This window comes from Myxocyprinus asiaticus, chromosome 21 (assembly GCF_019703515.2).
Source record: "Myxocyprinus asiaticus isolate MX2 ecotype Aquarium Trade chromosome 21, UBuf_Myxa_2, whole genome shotgun sequence".
NCBI classification, from domain to species: Eukaryota; Metazoa; Chordata; class Actinopteri; order Cypriniformes; family Catostomidae; genus Myxocyprinus; species Myxocyprinus asiaticus.
Genome location: NC_059364.1, coordinates 2,364,690 through 2,381,243, shown reverse-complemented (window position 1 = coordinate 2,381,243; position 16,554 = coordinate 2,364,690). Strand labels below are relative to the sequence as shown.

Below are 16,554 nucleotides of genomic sequence, written 5' to 3'. Positions count from 1 at the left end.
TACTTAACGTCTTTAACGGGGGAATGAACTACAGTCCCATGAAGCATTGTGAATGACATATTCAAATTAAAAATGATGGAAAATATAAAACTTTTGATTTAAAGTTGTCATAATTATATAAACAAGTATATTGCAAAACGTTTGAGAGTGTAGGGAGAGCGACTCGGTTGTGTCATTCACAGTGCATCATGGGAGTTGGTGGAGATGCAAAGCTCTTTTGGCGCACTTTACTTGATGCGCTTCTCTGATTGGTGGATTTTGCCAGGAATTTCACTATTAAATGCTACTTACTGCATAAGTCGAAATAATGCAGACTGATAGCTTTAACAGTACGGAAGCCCTGAACCGCAAGATGAAAAAAAAATCACTAGGTAAAACAATTATTTTATGTGTCTTAGTAGTTCTTGAGCAAAGAATGAAAGAAAAAAAAATTTGATGAAAAAAAAATTCTATTGTAGGACATCCGTACAACAGTAGCATACATCCATATACCATTGATTAACAACTTCAGAGCTCGCGGTAAGTCTGTCTTTAACGGTGTATAAGTGATCATTAAAAATTAAAGAGAGAAAATGAATGAGACTTCCACTTCTGGAACCAGACTGTTCGGCTTTATAATAATAGTGATGCTTGACTTAAACACCACTAATAAAATCTTTTATAATACCACATACTGCAGAATGTGTTTTATTGCCTTAATTAAACCAGTTTGTTCAGATCACTGTCAGTAAGTTTTCGTCAGAGCTCTCGAGAGTTTGCTTTGGCACAGCAGGAACTCAAACACACACACACACACGCTTGTGCAGTCCTCACACACCAGGATATCGACCTCATCTTAACCACACACACTTACTGCACAGCAGGACTCGACACCTTGACCTCATCATTACCAAACCGCTGCACTCATTAACCAGTACTGTGGAAAGAGCTGTATGTGTGTGTATGTGTGTGTGCAGTGTCAAGGGTGTTGTGTATGTCACGGTTGAGAGCACTTTTAATATGTTTGCACACATGCTTGTCATGAAAACAAAGTGTGTGTATGAATTCTTAACCGTTAGCATCTGTACTTGGTGGCTCACAGTATACACTGAATCTCCTCTTCTCATTTCTTTAATTGTGCATCCTTGTTTCCTCGCACCTCTGTCCTTGAGCCGTGACCTGGAAACCGATTAAAGTCCGTACCTGCTGTAGGGAACTAGACAGGAAACAGGAAGTTGATCAGTTTGTCAGGGTTTGGCTGAATAGTCCAGTTAGTCCCTGCTGGTAGATGTCTGATCTACACCATTCTGGGGGCAAAATGCATCTGAAGTCCTTGCTTGAATATTATGCAGTGTAACAAGTTTCCTTAAATGGCACTCCAAATCGAGCTCAACTCACATCTCAGCACCAGATGGGACAGAACTGCTTGAGCATCTTTTGGCTTGTAACAATAAGTTCCCTATCTGTCACTCACTCAAAGATCTGTTGATGTAGTGACACTAGGGGGTCACTCTTGGGAGCCCGAGACACCTCTGGTCTTTGATAAAAGGCCAATGAAAATTGGCGAGTGGTATTTGCATGCCACTCCCCCGGACATACGGGTATAAAAGGAGCTGGTATGCAACCACTCATTCAGATTTTCTCTTCGGAGCCGAAAGGTCATGCTCACTCAGCTGAATTCCCACGACTGTTCATTCACATCTGCTGGATCTGACAGCGCATTTCAGCGGCTTCTCCCTCCTCTGCACTGGTGCACTGCAGAGAATGCCCCTGGGCGCTTCGGCAGAAATAAGAGTATATTTCTCTAAAAGAGTATATTTCTCTAAAAGAGCGGCACACACGGAACGTCTTTTTAAAGACGCGTCTTTTTAAAGATGCCTTTCCTTTGTGTGTTATTCCTGGTTGCGCTCGTTATCTCTCGCCTTCTGATGGTCACGATCACTGTCTTTCGTGTCTGGGCACTGCTCACGCGGAGACAGCGTTCATGGATGGTCATGTACTCATTGCGAGGACATGTCCATGGCAACGATGTGGTCGCGGCTCGCCTTCGTAAGAAAGCAAGCCACCCCAGAGGCTCCCCGCCTAGGTCCTTTTACCCAAGGGTATGAGGCCAGCGCGGCTAGCACTGGGGGCGATTTGGGGACCCCAATGGGACCGCCTCCGATGGGTATCCCCCGTGGACCTACCATTCCCCAGCACGCTCGTCTGCCCCGATTGGGCTTCCGGATGAGTCCACCGGCTCATCTCACAGCGAGTTCGACCTCTTATTCGGAGCCCGTGAAAGTGATGAGCTCTCGAGTGCAGCATCGGAAAGCGGGCTCGTCCAGTCGGACATGGAAGCCTCAGTTGGGCTCCTCCCTTCGGGGATAATTGCCCAGTCACAGGCTGATGTGGAGATGACGACATGCTTTCCCGGGCATCCGCGAGCGTCGGCTAGAGTGGAACCCTCCGCTCTTCCCTGAACCCTCACGGCTCGATGATTGGTTCCTTGGCTCGCGGCGCCACTCAAAGCCATGCCCCGCCCCTGTTCTTTTCTTCCTGGAAGTGCATGAAGGGCTGACAAGGTCGTGGGAGGCACTTTTTTACTGCCCGGTCCCGATCATTTCAGCTTCCCTGCCCTCACTACCCTCGATGGTGGGGCAGCCAAGGGCTATTCGGCAATCCTCTGGTGGATAAAGGCGCTCGCGGTGCACCTATGCCCGCAGAGCACCACCACCTGGCGTGGGTGCCCAAAGCCCCCATCCAAGGACTGTAGGTTTTTGTCGTCTCTGACGGCCAAGGCCTACAGTGCTGCTGGACAAACTGCCTCCGCCCTGCAATTCCACCAAGGCGCTAAAGGAACTGCACGAGGGTAGTTCCACCCCAGGATTGATGCAGGAACTGCGCTCGGCGGCCGACCTCACTCTCTGAGTGACGGAGGTCACGGCGCGGTCTCTCGAGCAGACGATGTCCACATTAGTGGTCCAGGAGCGCCACCTTTGGCTCATCCTGGTCGAGATGGGTGAGGCCGACAGGACACTGTTCCTTGCTGCCCCCATCACCCAGGCTGGCCCATTCAGCGACACCGTCAAGGACTTTTCCCAGCAGTTCTCGATGGTGGAGCAGCAGACGGAGGCTATCCGGCATATCCTGCCCTGGCGCGGCTCAAGATCCCGCACCCCGTCTTCTTGTCGCCAAGGGTGTCCCCCTGCGGTGACTGTACTGGCTCCGCCACAGCCCGCCCCTTTGGCCCGGCCCCGGCGTGGAGCCCAAAACAGGAAGCAGACGCCACCCGTCTCGCGGCCGCCAAGAACCCGTGAAAGGCTTCAAAGCGCCCTTGAGATGGGTCATGACGGATGCCTCCAAAACGGGCTGGGGCGCTGTTTGCAATGGGCACGCAGCCGCCGGCATGTGGACGGGCCCGCAACTGCATTGGCACATCAACTGCCTCGAGTTGTTGGCAATTCTGCTCGCCCTGCGGAGGTTTTGGCCGTTGATCCAGGGCAAGCACGTGTTAGTTCTGACAGACAACACAACAAAGGGTGGCATATGTCAAACGCCAAGGCGGTCTGCGCTCTCGTTGTATGTCACAACTTGCCCCCCGTCTCCTCCTCTGGAGTCAGCAGCACTTCAAGTCGCTGCGAGCCACTCACATCCCGGGCAACATCAACACTACAGCGGACGCACTGTCATGGCAGGTTATCCTCAGGGGAGAGTGGAGACTCCACCCTCAGGTGGTCCAGCTAATTTGGAGTCGATTCGGACAGGCACAGGTGCATCTGTTCGCCTCCCAAGAATCCTCCCACTCTACGAGGCGCCTGTGTGCCTTTAAGTAGCATCTGTTCGCTAAGTGGTGCTCTTCCCGACAGGAAGACCCCCAGAGATGCGCAGTCGGATCAGTGCTTTTCTTCCTGCAGGAGAGGTTGGTAGGGAGGCTGTCCCCTTCCACCTTGAATGTGTACGTTGCCACCATAGCAGCACACCACGACGCAGTCGACGGTAAGTCCTTAGGGAAGCACTACCTGAACATCAGGTTCCTAAGGGGTGCCAGGAGGCTGAATCCCTCCAGACCACGCCTCGTTCCCTCATGGGACCTCTCTGTAGTTCTTCAGGGTCTACAGAGAGCCCCCTTTGAGCCTTTGCAGTCAGCTGAGCTTAAGGCACTCTCCTTGAAGACTGCCCTCCTGACTGCGCTCACTTCCATCAAGAGGGTAGGAGACCTGCAAGTGTAGGGCTTTACTGGTTGTTTAGATCCTAGTTGCTATCAGAAATAATTAATAATTATTTCTGTATTTATTAATTAATATTTAAATTAATTAATTGGATCTAACTCATTAAAACCTCATATGGGGCTCCAGTAAATGTAGTGTGCTACGTTTAACAGCAAGTTTGGTTATTAGCAATAATCAATAATTATCAAAGATAATTATTAATTATTAAAATCAATAGAACATTGATGAGAATCAATGTTAGCTTTTTAAAATCCTTTAAATCAACAATTATCAAAGATAATCGTTAATTGTTAACATCGATGAAACATTAATTAAAATTAACACTATCTTATTGATCATTCAAATTCAATCATCAAAGATAATTATCAATTATCAAAAATCAATAGAGTATTAATAAGGATTAACATTGACGGGGCACCACCCTGGAATTAGGGACTAATAACCAGATAGTATAACAGTCTCAATATTAGATTGTTTTCTCAGGAAAATCGACATCCGAAGAATATCGATTTTCGGGAAAAAAAACAATGAATGAAGGTTTGAATCCGAGCACTGACATCCCGTCAGCATGACACAGGTGTATGCAAAACAAACCAAAACACTATGACGCCATAACTATGGAATATCACGCCCAGGACATGCCTACGAGCCCATTCTACCAGGAGTGTAGTGGCCTCCTGGGCCCTGGCCAGGGGTGCCTCTCTAAAAGACATTTGCAGAGCAGCAGGCTGGGCAACACCCAACGCCTTTGCAAGGTTCTACAACCTCCGGGTGGAACTGGTTTCGTCCCAGGTAGTGACACGCAATACAAGCGGATAAGCCTGGGATAGCCAGCTGGGTGTATTGCTTGCACATAGTGCCTTCCACCTCCTTTTGAGCTGAAGACGTGTGCCATTAATTCCCAGTAGTGTTCACAAACTTTGTTCCCTGGTTGACTTCCTCCGAGCCCTGTGGCAGTCGAGTTTTTGGAGTGACTCGCTGCCGGCCCAGTACATGTGCTAACTAAGAGTCCTGTTCTGGGGTAGGTGCTCCGCATGTGGCGGTTCCCTGTAAGGCTAACCCCATGCGATATATATCTTCTGCTAATTCGTTTCCCTGTTGGCAAACTGCGTCTACCTTGGGCAGAGCCCCTCTGCCCCAGTCTCCATGTTTGTAGTAACTCCTCCCCCGTTGGGTAGGATCTACCTTGAAGACTCTCCACATGGTCGGAAAGACCATGTGATGTATTTTTCCACTTAAATATCCCCCCCTCTCTTTGGGCGAGGTGTGGTCTCCGCAGTGTCCTCCCCTTGGGAGGGACACCCCCCGACTAGACCTGGCGGCCCAGTTGGATAATCCCACTTCTTTTTTGGGAGTGGATAAAGAGAAGGGGAAAAGAGGCCACGACTGGGTTAGCCTGTCTCTATATTTTGGGTAGTCGACTTGTCCCCAAAGGGCCGTTCGACACTCATAACTATGTTGGGGGAGGTTACGTGTCGACCTGGTGTGCTGGCTACGAGGCACACAGTGGTCTGCCCACCACACACCGCCAATTCACGTAACACAGTTCAGCCAGTTGTGGTGCTTTGTATAGGGACCCCTAGTGTCACTACATCGACACAACGTCGAGTGAGTGACAGATAGGGAACGTCATGGTTTCTTGTGTAACCTCCGTTCCCTGATGGAGGGAACGAGACGTTGTGTCCCTCCTGCCACAACGCTGAACTACCCGCTGAAATGGCCGGACCTTGTCTCGGCCCCTCAGCATAAAACCTGAATTAGTGGTTGCATACCAGCTCCATTTATACCCGTATGTCCAGGGGAGTAGCATGCAAATTCCACTCGCCAATTTTCATTGGCCTTTTATCAAAGACCAGAGGTGTCTCGGGCTCCCAAGAGTGACCCCTAGTGTCAATACATCGACACAACGTCTCGTTCCCTCCATCAGGGAACAGAGGTTATGCAAGTAACCATGACGTTTCCCTTGAAGAAGCTGAGGATTGAACCCAGGACTTCACACATGCAAAGCTTGCGCTCTACCACTGAGCTACATCCTCTTGCAAAGCTGTTTTTCTTTCTCTGCTGTTGGTGCAAATCATTGTTGGTTAAGTTATAAAACTGATACCTGCAATCAAATCATAGATATACACATCTGTACATACAGAGATAGTGTCTTCAAATGCAATCTGTTAGTAACTGATGAAGAATAAATCCTTTACTTCAGGACTGAGATGTTGCTTTCACTTCATATGTTTATAATATGGATTTAAAGTCCTTGCTTGAATTTTTCCAATGTCAAATCAAATCAATCAAAATCAAATAATTTTTGACCCAGGAAAACCCTGAAAAAAAAAATCTACACAGAACGCGACATCATCCAAAAAAAAAAAACAAGTCAAGAAAATGAAGAGGAGTTTGTTATTAAACCAGGTGCGACATCTGTGCACGGCGATATTAACTAGTAATACAAGCAATTTGTTTGACCTCCTCTAGGCATGGGATCGATACCTTTTTGCATGGATCGATACCCACGCATCAATACTCGGATGATTTTCCTGATGATTATCGATATATATCAGGTGTTTTTCAGATATAAATAGGACAACGCTTTGCACAATAGTCTGTCTATTCAAACATATTTTTAACACAACTTTAGTAAAGTGTAAGCGACAGGGTAAATTAAAGGGGTCGCACACCGGATGCATCCGACAGATGACATGGCACGTTTTAAAATTTGAAGGTATGTATGCACAGACCGCAGGCTCACTATCTCTTAAAGCTGCTCCAAATTCTGAAGTGCCATGGAGCTCAACTCGCATAGTTTTCTATTAAATTCGACCCAAATCATTATCAGTGGGCAAAGACTATTTACTCTAGCCATCAGTGGATGATTTATTGTGTATATATATCTTTCATATAGCCTACACAATGTATTTTGATTTACAAGCATGTCTTTTTGTAGTTTGACATCTTGAATGAAACCTCTTCAAAGATTCATACAGAAAAATTGCATAATAATTTCTAATCGTTCAGTTTGCACCGTTAAACCAGTTTCATACACTAACCTGCAAACTCATCAACGTCACTTTCATTCTTGAAGTAGAAAAACCTTTGTAACTTTTGTGTGTTTACATAGAGCTCTAAAATACTAGCCCTGTGTTGTGATACCTGTTTCAGTAAATAATAAATCATCCCCTTGTGGTTTCTCAATGCAATTATGCCAGACATTTGGGACAGAAGCCCAGCTGAGTGAATTGGAAAGCATGCAAATAAGGCTTCTAATTTAAATGTCAGCTAATGTTAATATACTGATGCCTCAAAAATATATAGATAAAATAACTTGCCAATCAATTATCGATAAATCAATATTTTATGGCACGCTAAACTCCTCAAATGAAGCACGCAAAAAGAATATTATGAAAGCCAAAAGATACACTCTGCATTAATTCGGTCATATTTATTTTCTGCAAGATGTGTTTTTTTGTTTATTTATTTTTACTTTTGCATAATTTTTGTTGTTGTTGCATTGCTTTGGGAAGATCTTGAGTTTCTTGAGGAAAGATTATAATAATAATAATAATAATAATAATAATAATAATATTGGTCACCAACATATCAGACTGAAATGTGGAATAATGTGAAATTTAGCATTATGGTAACAATGACTTATACCTTTAAGCTCTGAAGGTGTTTTTAAAGATTTCTTGTTTCAGTGACATACTCAAAATTAAAGGCTTATAACTAAAAAAAACAAGGAGGGTCAAGTGTTTAGTATCATTGTAAATAAAACTTTTAATTTTTTTTAAAGATATATATTATAATACATTCTGAAACTCTCAGCCTAAGAAACTGCTGAAAAAAAATTTAGCCAAAAATGTACTTTATTTCCCTCTTATTTTTCTGATTTGACATTATACATCTCTGGGTGTAAATGAAGTGGCTCAGAAAAACAGATTTGTTTTGTTCCCAATCATGTCAACTGTATCTGGGAAAAAATTTGTGTTGATACGACAAAGCAATCAAAAGTTATCAGTTTAGTAATCAGATTTCACAAAATGAGTTTCATTCTGTGTCATTTGAGTCATCATTGAATCTGTGTCATGTACTTGGCACCATCTCCTGGTGGATATATGTAACATTGTGCTTCATGTGGATTATCTAATGATCTATGCATCAATTACCTTGTGTGTGGACTCGTTTGAAAGATAATGACCTCCTCTAAGTAATGTTATGTGATATTTTATGTTCTGTTTATTTTTCATGAAGTTATAAGTGAAAACGCGGCATATCAGCATCACCAACATAATTGTCAAATACATATACTTAGCTATTACTCGCTATATTTTTGTCAGTGAGTAAAACAAATAGGCTGGTTTTATTCTACTCTTCCTACGACATATGACACATGACTATTTGATCAGTTTGATGTTTTTACTGATTGCAATAATATATACAGTGCAAATTGTTTTTATAAATTTTCAAAATGGAACACTTCTAATTTATCTGCATATTTCAAAGCACTTGTTCAGTTTTGATCATAATTCCTACATGCATTGGAAAGTAGAGCTTCTAAGCTTTCAAACAATACCTATTTTGTGTTGGTCAAGACTGTAGTTACTAATATTTTGACAATAATTTTTTCTCTAGTGGGCCCATCCGAGCTTAAAGGGTTAAAACAAAGTTGAGCATTTCTTTATTTCTTGGACTATTGTCAAGTTCCAAATAAAGAGAAAATTATATAAGAGGAAGTATTTGGAAGTATTTAATTCACTTACTGGATTATCCAAAAATAGGCATTACTATATGGTTATTTAATATATGAACCAATTTGTATTGATTTTCAAAAAATGATATAAATGATTCGTTATCATGATATAAAATTACTCATATCCTGATATAAGATTTTGGTCATATCGCCCACCCCTAGTATGCGGTAATGTAGTGCGTTTGAACACGTTTGAATTTATGCAAAAATGTCAGATGGGGAATAACACTTGTCAATAATTTGGCATTATTGGTATTGATTTCAGGGTACATGAACATTCAGAAGCAGCATATTGTAGTCACATGGCTTTTACGGGTCAAACCCTATTCTAGAACTATGTGTGGCAAATCACGTACTTCCTAGGGGTTACCTCCCAGCTGAACAACTGCCATTAAAATGAATGGGAATGTGAACGGATAGTTCTGTCCAAGTATTATAGATCTCTTTTAAACTTCAAAGTACTTCAAAGTGTTGAAAAATGAGCAATGAAATGTTAGCAGAAGAACGTTTCGTGTTCTTTTGTACATTTTGTTAATAACATCATACTGTTGGAGCGTGTGAACTTGTGTGCTTGCATATGCAAGTGCCAGCGACCCTCAGGGAAACGGTTTGTGAACAAGTGTAAAATGACAGGTTCCTCTCCACCTGTCACACCCGCATGTCACTGTGAGGTCACCTGAAAGATGCCCTGGCACAAAAGTGTAGAGTGAGAGAGGGAAACAGAGAGCGAGAGAGACTGTGTGCTTGTGACAGCATGTTCTTTGATTGCTGACGGCCATCATCGGTCAGTGCACACAGAGTTCAAACATTTACCAGACACACATCTCTATTTTTTCTCATTGTCATGTCATTCCTATTGCACTTCCTTTTCAACTCTGTAACTTACAAAAGTATTGCTAGAAAGAATTTCTATAATAAGTTTCTTTGAAGCTCAGGCACTTAAAGGGATATTTCCCTTGATTTTTCTTTGTTTTGTCTCATATTTCATCTCAAGCATGCTCTTCGCCAACACTTCTGTGCACTTGGTTAACAAGTAACTAACTTTTGAACAAACTTTATTTGGGGCAAAATTGTTCGGTGTGGTGGAAATGGCGCAACAACTGTAATTTTGGAACATTTTATAGAAATCCTTTTCAGTCTTTGTTTAGATGATCATAGTTTTAAACATGTAATAATTTGTGTTTTTTAATTGATTTTCTTAGTTTAATATTGAAAGTCTGGGTCTGGGACAAGACTAATACAACATGAAAGACATCTGAAAGTACCAAAACTAAGTAGCCTGGTAATTCAGTTTTAATTTGACCTTTATATAACAAAAATAAAAAAGTTGAAAATGTTCGTTTAAATTAAAAACAACCCCTGGGACGTGCAATTGCCATAAAAAAAAAAAAGAAAACACCCAAAGGCTTTGACAGTCAGCTTATATCAATGTTGCATTATTTCGATATTTTTAACCGTCTTTTGACATTTTGAAATTAACCTCGTTCGACCCAGCGTACACATGCGTGGACGTTGTATTCTGGCTTCGCAATACGCAATGCATAATTTAATTTCATTTAAAACAACTGATCTCAGTTCAGGAGACTCTGTGCTGTCAGTAAAGGGTTAAACATTCGATGCATGGAGTCATGTGATCAAACAACATGGCGGTGATCGCAGAGGAGTTTGTGTTTGGTTGAAACGCCAACAAAGCTACATCTGGAAGAAAGCTAGTTACGTTTTTACATTTAAACATGTTTGAGTCAAAATATTAGAGTCTCTAGTTTCATCTGATATGCTTTATATTATATATTTTTCAAATTTGAGCGATTTATCGCGAAACGGCACACTGTTAAACACAATGACCACATATGTGGACTATAGGCTCAGTTTCAGTTAAAATGTCCTAAATTAACTGTGCATTATCACATTGAGAATTAATGGATGCATGTTGCTTTCAGAGGCTTTATATGGAGTTAGGATGAAAATAAGTTGCATTTCGAACTGCTCTGAGACCAGTGCAGACAGACAGCACACTGGAGGTTAAGTAATGCACTAAATAGGGAGCAAGGGAGCATCCTATAGCTCTCTATGCAGTTAAGTGCATTCACTCCTAAAATCTGATCAAAAGTTCAGTTTCAGGCTGCAGATGATGTTTGGATCACTCAACATGTTTGACAGACATGGGACAATGATAATCAGTACATAGATTCAGAATTTATAATGTATCATTTTATTTTAACATGGTTGACAGTGATTGGATGATGCTGGACATTACTTTGAATCAGAATTAATTATGCTAATTTCTGATGTAATGTCTGTAACATGAATAATCAACACTCCTGAAAACATAATAAATAATTTGGTTAAAAACTTGACTTTTTCTAGTTTGATATTATTTAAAATTTCACAACGTAGTCCCGCTGTCCACATATGAGGACATACATTTATAGGAAAATTATTTGGTCTAAAAAAAAGGTGCATCTAGTTACAAATCAAAAAGGGGAATGGAAAATGCACACTGCAGTCATGCTAGGGTCTCAGGAGGTTATCTAACTGATTGTTTTATTTATTTTATCAAACAAACCAAACCAAACCAAACTAAAATACAAAACATCACTGAAGTCCTCAAATCCATGGATGATACTTACTGATGTTTGTTGTCCCACTAAAAATGCCAAATATGATGTCGAGGATGATGTCATTAAGGAACTACATTTTTGTGGTAATCAACATTATGCCACAAATGCTGTCGGTTAAGCTTAGATTGTATTAAACCCAGAATAGTTCTTGAAAGTGATACTGAGGACAAAGGAAAAACCAATTAAAAGATTAACAATTAAAACAATATTCTCAAGAAGATGTGTTTTGTTTGAAACAATTCAGTTAGCGACAAGAAAAAATATTGGAATATTACTTACTGAACAATGTTAGAATGAAAAAATGGCAACATCTGTTCAAACCAAAAGTAGTGAAATATATCAAATTCACCACAAAGTTTCTCTTTAATTGTGATAAAATAAAACTAACTTATATGATTTGCATATTTAAAAATTGTGCACATCACAATTCAGCACATGAAAGTGTATACTGTATGTATTTTTAATTTTTTTTACAAGCAATGTGTAAATGGCAAGTATTTCATATTATATTATTATTGATGTTTAAGCGCACTGCTGAAAAAAACAAAAACAACAACAACTAAAAACCAAACCAGCCTAAGATGGTTAGCTGGTCTTAACTGGTCTCTCAGACTGGTCAGGCTGGTCTGTTGGCTGGTTTTAGAAGAGTTTTGGGCACTTTCCAGCTGGTCAGGAGATCATCTTAAGACCAGAAAACCAGCTTAGGCTGCTTGAAGATATTTTTTCAGCAGGGCGATGACCAACTATTTGGTAGGGTCATGGTAGGAATGACCCTATCACATTACGTTGTTTGTTTTTCTCCACCCGTGTCTCTCTCCCTCTGCCTTTTATTTGACCTTTTTCATTTCTCCTCGTTCATATTTTTCATCTGTTTTTCACACTTCATCTCTGGCTGTCGGCCGTGTTTCTGCTCACTTCATTCTGTACCATCTCTGTGCCGCAGGACGCGCTGGAGGTGATAGCGGAGAGCTCAGAGTTCAGTGGGAATCAGGGATCATGTCTGGCATTCCGCAGAGCAGCGTCCGTGCTCAAGAGCCTCCCTGTCGCCCTGAAATGCACAGAGGACACGCAACACCTGCCTGGCCTGGGAGAACACAGCAAGGCCATCATAGAGGTGTTGTATCAGCCTGACAACATATCCATCTCTTCTCTCTCTCAGACTCTCCTGCTGTGGTTCTAATACATCTTCATATTGTTGTTGCTCGAGCCCTCAGAAAAATATACACCAAAGTTTTGATACTTATAAAGTGGAAAAAAAGGTTTAGCTTGGTTGAAAGAGTTTGTAAAGCGATACTTTCTCAAATGATTCTGAAATGATTCGGCAAAGATTTGAACTGTTGCTGAAATTTTGAAATGCTTCAAGAATTGTGAGTTGAATGCAAAAGTGCCTAAAAATTTCCACCTGTAGTGTTTGTGAGTGTGTTTTTGTGTTTATTTGACAGAGGAAGTCTGGGGAATACAAGGAACAACACATAACATTTTGCTCTTTTGAATATTAAAGACAAATTAGCATTTAATGACTGATTGATGGTACAAATACACCATTTTACTACATGTTGAAAGTTGTAGGATTTAAAAAAAATCACATTTAAAATCAAATCACTATAGAAAAAATGAATCAAACCTCACTTATAGTTTCCCTAATTCCCCCCCTTTTTTATCCGTCTAGCTTGTAATAGTGCTAAGAGTTTCTTTGATGATTCAATTGTGTGTATTGTTTATTAACGGCTTAAATGACGATAGAAATGAAAATTCTGTTGTCATCTACTCACCCTCATGTCGATCGGCTTTCGAGCTCCAAAAAAATACTTCATATGATTTTAGAAGTAAGAAGAGTTTTTTTAGTGCGGCAAATAATGATTATTTTGATAAACAATTAATCTTCGATTGTTTTTTCAATTAATTGTATAAAATAGGCAATTATTTTCTCTATTTTATTAAAAAATATAAATGATTGTATTTGAGATGCACCGATGTATCTGCCACCGATATTTATCAGCCAATTATTGACCAAATTAAAACCATCGGCAAATCGATTTTAAGCATGAAAACGGCGATATGAAAAACCGATTGTTAATTTATAATTAATTATTAACATACTTTGTAAAAACTCTTTGAATTCAAATGTACAATCCAGAAATAATGATAGACACAGAATGTAGAAGGGTTGGCACTTCCAAGAACATGTCATATAAAATTTTTATTCTTTCTCATTCTCACATTGAGGGAAAACCGTCGTTACAGACGTGACAGTTTTGAAAGTGGCATATATGCTACATGATGAGGTATAACCATCCAAAATGCTTACAAACAGGCAGCAAACTTTGACTTCTGAGACACTGGTATGGTATCCATTAAGGATGCACGACTGATTAAGATTGAAATCGCAATATGGTCTTGCGCGATTACAAAAACTTGAAAGGCTGCGTTTAAAAATAGACTGCAATCAGTGCTTCAATTAGCATTGTGTAAGCAAGCGGCGCCCTCTAACGCTCTGGATGGTATTTTCCATTATCTATTACACCACTATAGAATTTAAAAGGGCGTTTTGTTCCTTTGGTAACTTTTTATTTTTTTCATGATGTGACTGACATTTCTGTGGAATTGCCCAACATATGCATGATATGAATTTGTGATGTTCTATTATATAAAGTACAAACATGTAAAATGTGAGTTTTATTGTTTTAAACTGAAAAAACAAAATGTTTACCTTTCATTCCTGAGCAAAACAGCGATCTGATGACAAAATAAGGTAAGTGGCAAAATATCGGTATCGACATCGATATCGGTCAATCGTTTTTTTTGTTCAAATCAGTATCGTATCGGACTAAGATTTGAATATCGGTGCATCCCTAGATTGTATGCTATACAATGTGTATAAAAAAAAGTTTTAAAATATAAATGTTACAATATAAATTGCATATAAAAATTAAATAACCTGAGCGCTTGCTCACTTGTTGAATTCTTTTAAAGGAATGTTCTGGGTTCAATACAATTTATGCACAATTGACAGCATTTGTGGCATAATGTCGATTACCTCAAAAGCAAAAATCTGTGTTCCAGTGAGACACTTTTTGGAGGGTTTAAAGGCAGAAATGTGAAGCTTATAATTTTATAAAAGCACTTACATAATTTTTTCTGCTAAAACGTGTGCATTATTTGAGCTGTAAAGTTGTTTAAATCATTGTTTTTTACGGTCGTTTTAGGGTTTACGGTGTTACAACATTATGACAATGTTGTAAGTTGTAAAATTGAATATTACTTTACACAGATGTGGTTAGTAAGTGATGTTATCACTAAAATCATGTTAACACACATATTGTTTATGTCTTGTGTCTATACTTTTGAAACAGTGAGTATTTTAACGTTTATGGATTGGCATCATTGACTTCTATTGTAAGTGTCTCACTGGAACACAGATTTGTGCTTTTTTTAAGTCAAATTTTTTATTTTATTTTTACATCAACAGTATGTCACAAAAGTTGTCGATTGATAACTTTTATTGAATTATTCCTTTAAATTTAATAGAGACTCGCTTGTGGTAAAGACAACGGTTTAGGGAAATGGAATTATGCACTTTAAATTAATAACATCTATACATTATAAAGTATAAAATTATCAGCAAAATGTCATTGTTTTTTACAGATTTTATCAATTAGTTGTTGTAGCACTACTATTTTCAAAGTCTTTTGAAGTCATATTATAGCTGTGTGTGAGGAACAGACAATTTTAAGCTAAATTTAAGGTCATTTTTTTTCCTCTGTTGCTCTCAAATCTCATTTGCACTTGCGCATATTCAAACTTCAAACTGCACGTCAGGCTTGACATTAATGATACCAAGCAGCATTGGTTTTCGCATATCTTAGAACCAATATCAACACAGCAATTGTATATATGCCAAGTTTGAATATAAAGTCATACAGGTTTGGAATGACATGAGGCTGAGTAAATGATGACAAAATTTCCAATTTTGCATGAACTATTCCTTTAAAAAGACTCTAAAAATGAGAGCTGCGATTGACAGGAATGTCAATAATTATTATTGACACTGAAAAAAAAAAAACACTCAGAATGTGACCAGATAAATAAATAATAAACTGGTTCTGAGATTGCACAAAGTATCTACACAAGAGAGCGTTTCATTAGAGTTATTAAGGTAATTAACGAGAATGTGTGGGTGCAGTCTCACAGATACTGTGTTTAATCATGACAGCGCACCGATGTGATGAACTGAATTTGACTGAATTATAACAAACCACATTTCCATGTCTTTATTTTCACAGGAGATCTTTGAATGTGGAGCATCGCTCAAAGCTCAAGAGATTCTGAGGGATGAGAGGTATAGAACAATGAAGGTACAGCGATCAAAAGTCAATTTTACTTTAAGCCTTTTTAACACTTTAGAACTGAGCAACCATATATAAGAAATTATTGTTACTTAGTGTGTCTGTGTGTTTGTATGCCAGTTGTTCAGCAGTGTCTTTGGTGTTGGACCTAAAACAGCAGAGAGCTGGTACTATAGAGGACTTCGCACATTTGAAGATGTCCTGACTGAGCCCACGATCAAACTGAACCGGATGCAGACTGCAGGTAAATACTCTCCTATATACTACAGGGGCCAGTTGCACAAGCCGTGCACACAACTAAATATTTAAGCATTGCAATTTTTGAGCATTAACCCCATAATGCCGTGTGTATCAAATATGATACACAACGTTTGACTGCTCATGATTTACTCTCTGTTCAAGCTGACGAGCCAAACAACCTGTGGTATGTAGGTTTACACTGAACAGCCACAACATTAAAACCACCTGGCTAATATTGTGTAGGTCCCTCTTGTGCCACCAAAACAGCTCTGACCCGTCAAGGCATGGACTCCACAAGACCTCTGAAGGTGTCCTGTGGTATCTTGCACCAAGATGTTAGCAGCAGGTCCTGTAAGTTGCGAGGTGGGACCTCCATGGATCGGACTTGTTGGTCCAGCACATCCCATAGATGG

The 16,554-nt window shown here is 40.1% G+C and overlaps 1 protein-coding gene across 1 annotated transcript in view; it reads left to right on the top strand.

Annotated features, from left to right (window-relative positions):
* Positions 1 to 16,554, top strand: part of dntt (deoxynucleotidyltransferase, terminal) — a 180,772-nt gene that overhangs the window by 22,918 nt on the left and 141,300 nt on the right. The window contains exons 4-6 of the mRNA XM_051648014.1: positions 12,499 to 12,669; positions 15,839 to 15,910; positions 16,022 to 16,145. Coding sequence (XP_051503974.1) covers positions 12,499 to 12,669; positions 15,839 to 15,910; positions 16,022 to 16,145 — 367 coding nt within the window. The remainder of the gene's footprint in view (positions 1 to 12,498; positions 12,670 to 15,838; positions 15,911 to 16,021; positions 16,146 to 16,554) is intronic.